The sequence below is a fragment of the Cyclopterus lumpus genome, chromosome 17 (genome assembly GCF_009769545.1).
Source record: "Cyclopterus lumpus isolate fCycLum1 chromosome 17, fCycLum1.pri, whole genome shotgun sequence".
In the NCBI taxonomy this organism is placed as follows: domain Eukaryota; kingdom Metazoa; phylum Chordata; class Actinopteri; order Perciformes; family Cyclopteridae; genus Cyclopterus; species Cyclopterus lumpus.
Window position 1 is genome coordinate 1,447,873 of NC_046982.1, and position 9,464 is coordinate 1,457,336.

A 9,464-nucleotide genomic window follows, 5' to 3' on the forward strand; every position below is an offset into this window, starting at 1 on the left:
TGTGGTCTTTCTCTGCTGACATGCATTCCTTAAGGATCTGTAGTTATACGTATAACCATCTGATACTAGCGGGCAACTGTGTATTGAGTGGGCCGGTCTGACAGTAACTCCGGGCCACTTTTGTCCCCCAGTCCGCCCCTGCCCTACAACCATGGTCACTGGTTCTTGTTCAAATCAAACTTCATAAATGATTCATTTTACGGGTCTGATCAAGTTATCTACACACATTTGAAAATTTAAGCTATATCACGCTTTACCTTTTTAAAATCTAAAATCATACAGAAGCCATTAGCTCGCATTACCGGCAGACCGTGGGTGGACTGTGGCCAAGCCGGTCAGATAATTTTACTTTGGAAGATCTTTATTGGGATGACTTGCGTGATAAGTGTCCCAAATTTAGATGAGTCCACTTCATTCTTAAATTAGTCAAGCTTTTTAATATTACAGCAAAGTTATAAGCACATCTTCTGTTAGCTAGGAAGGCGCATTCACGTTAGCCAAGGTTCGCCAGGCTCATGCCCACTGGCCTTAGCCATCATTAGCTTAGCGAACGAAAGGTAATGAAATATTAGCATTACCTGCGTTCTCTTCTTTCCCAAGTTTGGCAGACGTCTCAAACCCAAATGGACTGGCGAAAGGGTTCTTATCACAGCTTACTGCGAAATAATAATAATAATAAGTCTAAACAGTCTATAACCAGTTTGAACATTGTAAGATTCGCTTAATATCAACCTTTCGACTGTGGTCTCGTGCTCAGTCATTGCGATGCTGCCACTTCCTAGCATCCCCCAACATCATCGACACATGACCTGAGGTGCGTTCAGGTACTGGCGGTGTGACATTATTTTAATTTAAATTAGTGTACTTTACTACAACTTTTTTTCAACTAAACTGAAGGCCAAGTATGAATGCACCTGTCCTCTGTTGTGATTATAACCGAGCCACTTTGTCACTGACAAGATATGTTATTTACACATTATACAATTAAAACATGGTTAGAATGATAGTACTGACATCACTGGCATTATTACCAATAGTTAGTTTTAATATTATAAAGCGAAAATAAGTATTTCTTAGTGGTCATAATAATTTCAAAGATGTTGGAAACTATTTAAAATTAGAAAACCACTAATGGTAGTGGTTATGTATATATTTTTTTGACAGATTGTTAAATTAAAGAGAAGAAATAAAGTATTTTTTCATTGGATCATTAACTGGGATTTTTCATTTGTACATTATCGAGACTGTTACACCACTAGGTGGTGCAACTATTCTACCTGTATTCTCAAAATTGACTGTATTCACCTTTGGGGCGGAACTTAACAACTTTTTTTCTCCATGTGCAATATTATTGGGAATAAAGTGAACTAAAACTGGGAAGGCCTTTGAGAGAGTAAATGTGGTAACCACAAGTTGTGGTGTAATGCAACTATATTCACTCAAGCCCATACTTAAGTACCATTTTGTGGTAGGTCACTAAGTATTTCCACTTCGTGCCACTTTATTTTTCTACGACAATACATTTCAGTTCAAAATATTGTACAATTGATCAAGTTGTTTTATTTATATTTCTTATGTTTTAAATCATGTACCCTTTTTCATAATTCTAGTGATCTGCCTTATGGTTTCTTATTTCAGAACATTGCTACAACATTCTTTATAGAAGCTAATTCAATCAAAAAATACTGCACTAAATTGCTTTATAAAGCTTCACAAACATGCAGATTAAAATGTCCCGAGAGTATAAAAATGAGATAAATCAACTCCACGTTGTCCAATCAGTTGGATGATACCTTAATGCTTTATGGATATAAGCATATAAATTACACCAATTTAATTTTAAAGGTGCTTTAGAGGTGCTGTTTAATGCATTTTGTTTGTATTTTTTACTCTTTCTTCTCTCCTGAAGAAGATTTAAAGCACCTATTTATTTATGTGTGGATGAAATCCTGTGCAGCGACACACACACACACACACACACACACACACACGGTTAGGACAAGCAGTTTTGACGATGTTTGTAAGAAATACAAAAAAAAAAATGCATTAAACATGCCAACAATTATGCTTTCGGACAGTTGACGGGAGACATGAGTATTTATTCAAACCCAATACAGTGCTGGTTTTGCCAGTAGAATGATGTTGTGATTATTGCTAACACAGGTCGGCATGTTTACAGCTGTGCCAGACATAGCTCAGTAATCATATTATAATAATAATAATGCATTCTATTTGTAAGGCACTCTTCATCCAAGAATCTCAGAGTACCACAGAACCAGTACATCGTTAAAACTAATAATAAAAAATGTTTTAAAAGGAATAGTTGACAAGTCATAAATAGTGTCTGTGTTGCCCTTAGGTGGTCAGGGAGACTGTTCGATAAGCAGAGCGCTGCTGAGCAAAAGGCCCGGTCGCCCATGGTGCGGAGTTTGGTGTTGGGGACCCGGAGGAGTGAGCGGTTTGTAGATCTGAGGGTGCGGGTAGAGGTTTGGGGAGTAATGAGTTCTTGTATGTAGGGAGGTGCATGTCCATTTATGCATTTATGGTGAGGAGTAGGACTTTGTAGTCAATCCGGTTGAGACAGGGAGCCAGTGAGTGGAGAACGGGTGTTATGTGCTCGGACTCTCATCAGGATCCTGGCAGCGCTGTTTGAATGTATTGAGTTTCTGGATGTTCTTGCCAGTGATCCCAGTGAAGAGTGAATTTACAGTAGTCCCATAGTCCTAGAGGAGATGAATGCGTGGACGAGCTTCTCTGCATCTGACAGGGTTAAAGTGGGGCAGAGTTTGGAGATGTTTTTGAGATGATAAAAGGAGGTTTTGCACAGGTGTTTTATATGGTCATTAAAGGTCAGGTGAGGATCAAACCTAACTCCCAGATTAGTGACTGTGGAGGAGAGGGGTATGACCTGACCATCGAAGGTGAGGTGAGTTATGGAGGATGACTGAACCTGGTGTGGAGTGCCAACAAGGAGTGCTTCAGTGTTGCTACTGTTTATTTGAAGAAAGTTGTTGCTCATCCATGTCTTTATCTCCCCAAGACAGGCGGTGAGACATGAAATGGCTGCAGAGGGGCTTGGGGCAGTTTTTATGTAAAGCTGCGTGTCGTCAGCATAACAGTGGAAGGATGTCTGCTGATGACACGACCGAGGGGGAGCATGTAAATAATGAAGAGGATGGGGCCGAGTACCGACCCTTGCGGAACACCACAGGAGACAGGGAGCAGTCTGGACTTGCATCTTCCCAGTGAGACATATTCAGTTCTGCCAGAAAGGTAGGACTGAAACCACTTGAGTGCAGAGTCTGATAGTCCGACAGCGGTGTAGAGGCGCTCTAGGAGGAGAGTGTGATCCACTGTGTCCAACGCAGCAGTCAGGTACAGGAGGATGAGGAGTGAGGGTGATCCAGCATCGGCTGTCACCAGCAGGTCATTCGTCACCCTGAGCAAAGCTGTTTCAGTGCTGTGGGCCGAAGGAAAACCTGACTGAAACTTTTCAAACAAGTTGTTATGTTTGAGGTGGTTCTGAAATTGAAAGGTGACTACCTTCTCTAACACCTTGGACAGGAAGGCAAGGTTGGAGATAGGCCTGGGTGGGTTTCTTGAGAAGGGGACGGATGACAGCAACCTTGAGAGTAGGTGGGACATAGCCAGATTGAAGGGAAAGGTTAACAACCTTGTTGATGAGAGGACTGAGAGTGGGGATATGTGACTTGAGCAGAGCAGTGGGAAAGGGGTATAGGGTACAGGTACAGGATTTCATTTTTTTGAGGATTTCCTCAACATGGCTCTCCTGAACCTCAGCGAGATGTAGAGGAGACAGCACACTGGTAGATACGGTGTTGGTGTCAGAGGGAAGCAGACATGGACAGCTGGACATCAGAGAGCGAATGTTGTTGACCTTTGATCTATAAAAAAGTCAATGAAGCTGTTGCATTGCTCCTCTGTAGCCTCAGTTGATATTGATATATTGTGTGCATTACACGTTATCATGTAATTATTGCATAGTAGGGAATCGGTTACTTTTGGTGGTATTAACATACAGTGAAAGTAAGCTATTATTTGCTTTGATGGCCATCTGTGGGCTCCTGTTATGGCCCAGGCATTCAACCAAATGCAATACGAGTCCAATGATCACGTGACACAGGCGCTACAGTATGGTTGTCATGGAAACGAGCCCCTCGTCAAATAGCGCTCAGGCTTGCCGCTGCAGCAAGCGGCACCGTCCGAGAAATCCAGGACATATTGGCGGATATTTCCTCTGTGGTGAGTACCAGCCATTCCCAGTCTGCGCACAGAGAACCGCGGTGTAACGGGCCGCCATGTTGAGAAGAAAAAACACGGCACATGTGAACTAATAGGTATTATTCATTGGAGTTGGTTGTGGGATCTGCCTGACAGCGTGACAGTGAGCGAAACAAAAGGTGAATTCCGTTTAGGACCTTCAAACTAAAACCCGTAGCAGTTTTGGGGGGCAGTGGAGGAAGTATAACACACAGAAAATCAATAAAAAAACAAACATAAGTGGGAATAAAGAATGCACTTAAAGGCGGAGTACATATCTTCAAAATAGTAATTGGAATTTTGTTTGTGTGCTTTTATTTCAAAGGCGAAGTGACCTTACTTCCGCCTAATACTGGATAGCTTCAAGATGCGGCCGTCCCACTAGCATCTCTCTCAAACTGGACAGCCTGTAGTGGTGTCGTTAACGTCCCTGTCTGGAAAGCTTTCATAATGGTGTCACTAGTGAACACAAGCAACCACAGGCGTGTGTCTGCTGCTGCATTGATGCGATGAAGCGAAATGACAATCCGGATGTGGGACCTGATGCTTCAGAGAACATTTACCTTTGTAGACGTACACACACACATTGACGGAGTGCTCGCTATTAGACCTAATTGTATAAGGCTAACTTCTGTTCCACGTTTCCTCACAGGTTGTCATGCAGGGTAAGAGGAATGGGATGATACCCATCAGCAGAGACAGGGTCATCTGGGAATTCCCGAAGGTATGTTGTGTTTTTTCCTCTCCCAATAATGTCTGCTCCAATTGAATCCAGTTCCAAGAAACGCCTGACTTTTACTGTGAGATCATGGTTAAAACGGTAAGAACTGCAGTCTACAAGATGTTCATTTTATTGGAAACGTGTGACTTTTTAAACTGTCAGATCACAGTACGCTGACATCACAGGCTGTTGCACTCAGCATACCCTTCTGCCCTTCTGAAGATAAGACATTAAGACACTTCATTTGCCAGGAATCTACAATGTTTAATATCTTCTTCTAATTGGGGTCGGTTCACAGATTCTCTCTGCAACTGTCACTCCTTGTTTGCTTGAGAAACCCTGCTAGTGGTTCAATCATCAAATACATGCCAGTCCCAGAGATATACAAAATATAGAATTATTAAACATTTAGGACTATTTCTGAATGTCTTCAATCGTGTTATTAAGATTCATGCCTCGAATGGTTTTGAACACAGTTGAATAACCGTAGACTCTGTTTTAGAAGTCCTTAAATGTTATAGCTACCTGTTTTGCTGTTCTTTTGTAGTCGGAAGTCATGTTCTAGGTAAGAATTGCTGTCTTTTGGATTTTGTAAGGATTCACATGATCTTATCTTTACTTTAACTGGCAATAAAAAGGTCTAAAATCAAAGAATGAATCTTGAAACACAAGTATTACTGTAGTAGGACCTATTTCTGCAGAAGTTACTTTGGAGACATGACACCATCCCGTTCCATTCAGGGCTCTATCCAAGAAGGTTGTATTTGTTTCCCCCTTAGTGCGGAATCGTCTGTAAAACCTTTGAAGGGTTCTAAGGGTTCTTTGAAAGACTAAAGAGTCCATTAAGAACCTTTTTCATCCAAAGAACCATTTTGGATGAGAGTTCATCAATGATTGTTGAAAGCATTTGTGTTAAAAGGGCCCACAAACCAGCCCACACACCCTATGAGGAGCCTTGTGGGTTCTTGTTAGCACCTTTACAAGGTGGATAGTTTCTGGATAAAACCTCCAGAGACATTCTGTGTAGAACTATTGCACCAAAGATGGGTTCTCTGTGGAACCTATCACTGATGGTTCTATGTATAACCCTTTATTTACAGTTCAGGGTAGAACCCTCTGAACGGGTGATACCCTACCAACCTTTGTAAACATGTTATAACAAATATTCAGTGGCTTTGCAGAATAAATGTCACTGATCTATGGTCCTGTTCTATTCAGTGCTACACGCCTAATGCCGCTGTGCAGTGGAAGACGGACTGGGACCTTCAGGCTAAAGCGGCCTGTAAAGATGGAGCCGCGAGGCATCAGCTGTGAGTCTCCCGCTTTGGGGCGTCATTCTTAGCTTTGCTTGAATTAATTACATCTCACTCATGTTAAAAATCTCTTGTCTTCTTTAAAGGTGGGACCGGCAGAGAATGTCAAAAGTAGTGGTTGTTGGAGACCTTAATGTGGGGAAGACCTGTCTCATTAACAGGTGCTTTATTATATCATATGAAATGCATATCTACAATGTCATAATCAGATCTGTTATACTGTTTATATATAGTTGAATAAAGCAAACAAGTTCTTCGGGTCAGGGGCTAGTGAGGTAGTGTTTTTGATGATGCACAGCCCTATCACAGTTCTTTGTGGGAACTGACTGATTGCATTAATAAGACATTAAAGTATTCTGGAAAAAAAGAGATCTGTATGTCTGAGTTCTGAAAACCATGAACAAAAGGAAGACAAATATCTTGCTTTGGTACTGCTGTTTCCAGATTTTGTAAAGATGTTTTTGAAAGAGACTACAAGGCCACCATAGGCGTCGACTTTGAAATTGAGAGGTTTGAGGTATCTGGAGTACCTTTCTCCCTTCAGATGTAAGTAGTTTGAAGTATTTTTTCAAACATGTACATTTAGAGTACTGCCTTTCATTTTGACTTGTTTTAAATAGCTGGGATACTGCTGGACAGGAAAAGTTCAAGTGCATCGCTTCTGCATACTACAGAGGTGCTCAGGGTAAGATGTTTCTGTCATAACTGATGTTAAAGAACTTTTTTTTTTGTTCAGTTGAAATGTTAATTGGCGTAAACTAATAATGCTGAAACTTCCTGTTTTTTCCAGTCATTATCACAGTCTTTGATATGGCAGACATTAAGTCTCTGGATCATACACGGTAGGTCTGTCACTGGGCTTATAGTCGTAAAAACATGAATGCGCTGTGTTTGGGATTGAAATATCTTATTTATGTGGAATCACCATGTTTAGTCCACCTTACCAGACTACAGACTGATACAACACATGTACAGTTTTTGATCACTCTTATTTACTAAGCATTTGTGCTCGACAGGTGAACCTTGAATTCCTTCATGTCAGTAAAAGACAGTAGATGAAGAGATAGAATTAGTGTCTTGCAAAATTGTACAGCGGTTCTAATAAATATTTTTCTATTAACAATTGGAAAGGCTTCCCACTCCACCTGGAAAACCTGGAAATCAGTTGGCCAATTTGTCAGGAATGGAAAACACATGCAGAAGAGAAAAGTCAAATCTCCTGGAAATGCATGTCTTTTCCCAGGAACTATAATTATAGTGCTATAAGCAGATTATAACGCATTATAAGTATGTTTCGAATGCATTATAGACATGGGCATAAAAAAAAAAGAGTTACCCAATTTTATTTATTGTTCGTAGCCAATGGTTGGAGGAGGCCATGAGAGAAAACGAGCCTGATTCCTGTTTCATCTTCTTGGTTGGAACTAAGAATGACCTGCTGGTAAATACATTTTATATTATATGTATATTTTGCAGATTTTCACAAACACAATTTTCTACTCGTACCCAATTGTCTTGTTCTTAAGCCTTTAGATGAAAGACAGAGGACAGAAAAGGATGCCATCAGAATAGCAACAGAAATGCATGCAGAGTTTTGGTCTGTTTCAGCGAAAACAGGTAAAAAACACAAGAGCTTAAACTTGTCGTAGCCGTAGGTTGATAAAGACAACATGAATACAATGAGAAGCTGCTCATTGTTCTTATTTCCAGGGGAGAACGTGCAGGGCTTTTTCTTCAGGGTGGCAGCTTTGGCCTTTGAGAAGTGTGTACTGAAGGACACGGACAATGGGCTCCCTGCTAGCATCGGACATGGAGGTAGTATCAGTGAGTAAGGACTTGACTCCCAACAAGCAGATATGTTCATAATGAAAGCCTCGAAGCGAGGGCATATAAAACTACCATCGCTCTTTGTCCCGACAGAATCAGATTGCGCAAACCTTGAGAAAGCCTCGCCCCAACACACGAGGAGAGGCTGCTGCTGACGAAATGAGGAACTCTGCCAGTGAGCTGTTGAGGAGACACAGACTCTGTTTGAGCTTCAGCTGCAGAAATACCATGTTCCAAAGTGCCTTCGGACATGTTCCACCAGGTTTCTCACCATCAAAGTCAACTGCCATGCATTCTATTGCAAAGGGTTCAACCAGTATACGCTCCTGAACATTTTAGGATTGACGCTGATAAAAAATAGCTTTTTTCATGGAATAGCTATCAATATCTAATTCAGATTCTAGACCATGGAAAACCCTCATTAAAATCTGGTGGACAGTAGTCATGGACCAGACTCATTTGGGACAGGCCAATATGGACCCTGGTGAAACGCTTGTGGAAGCTTTTGATTTTCTTTGCTGCTGTCATAGTGTTTGTCTTTTTCATACAGTATTGTTGTGGAATATGTCTCACATATAATAATATGTTTATAGGCTGGATTCTGTGAGCAAGGAATCCAAATCTTGATGTTTACATTCAAGTAATAAAAGTGTAAATGAGTCTACTCTTAACTCTACATATATAATGGTCACGACATTATAATGTAATTTCTTAAATTAATATCTTGATTCATTGGAGCAATAGCCAACTAAAGGAGCTGTGCATTTATGAAACCAGTATTGTTGTAAAAGCCTAATAAAGTGCTTCATCAGCTGTCTGAATGGTTCTGTCATGATAATATTCAAGATAACTAATGGCTACCAAATGAATCCTTAATGACAAGGACTTTCTTTTCTACTGAAAAACACTGAATCTTTTTAAAACTTTATTCTAATGGTTATTTGACAAACATACATACATACATACATACATACATACATACATACATACATACATACAGATATTAAATTTGACCTCTGTATTTACCCATCCTAAGAATTCTAATGAATTAAATATATCATCGCATTGCAGTTGTTTATCCTTAATTTCAATTGAAGTGTATGCAAGTCATATAGTCTTATTATTATATAGATAACAATTTAAATGAATTGTCTGATAATTCGTAGGTATTCTGGGTGGAAAAACAAACAAACATGGGTTTTAATATTTAGTCTTCCAAAAAAAGTGACGATAGAAATAAGCGGAGTGAGCCCTCTTGCTTTAGAAATACTCTCTGACCCGCCCACAACCAATCACATCGCACATATCCATGTTTTGGAGGA

The 9,464-nt window shown here is 40.4% G+C and overlaps 1 protein-coding gene across 1 annotated transcript; it reads left to right on the top strand.

Annotated features, from left to right (window-relative positions):
• Positions 1 to 4,185: 4,185 nt before the first annotated feature.
• Positions 4,186 to 8,959, top strand: rab36 (RAB36, member RAS oncogene family). The gene is made up of 11 exons (XM_034555713.1): positions 4,186 to 4,263; positions 4,934 to 5,005; positions 6,221 to 6,312; positions 6,402 to 6,476; positions 6,760 to 6,861; positions 6,936 to 7,000; positions 7,106 to 7,157; positions 7,675 to 7,756; positions 7,842 to 7,932; positions 8,026 to 8,139; positions 8,236 to 8,959. Exons 2-11 carry the CDS (start codon positions 4,940 to 4,942, stop codon positions 8,295 to 8,297), a joined length of 801 nt encoding a protein of 266 aa, XP_034411604.1. The 5' UTR covers positions 4,186 to 4,263; positions 4,934 to 4,939; the 3' UTR covers positions 8,298 to 8,959.
• The last annotated feature ends 505 nt before the right edge of the window (positions 8,960 to 9,464 follow it).

Coding starts and splice junctions, on each gene's coding strand:
- rab36 (XM_034555713.1), top strand. CDS start 4,940: ATGCAGGGTAAGAGGAATGGGATGATACCCATCAGCAGAGACAGGGTC. Junction 7,933..8,025: donor GTCTGTTTCAGCGAAAACAG/GTAAAAAACACA, acceptor TCTTATTTCCAG/GGGAGAACGTGCAGGGCTTT. Junction 8,140..8,235: donor CGGACATGGAGGTAGTATCA/GTGAGTAAGGAC, acceptor TTGTCCCGACAG/AATCAGATTGCGCAAACCTT.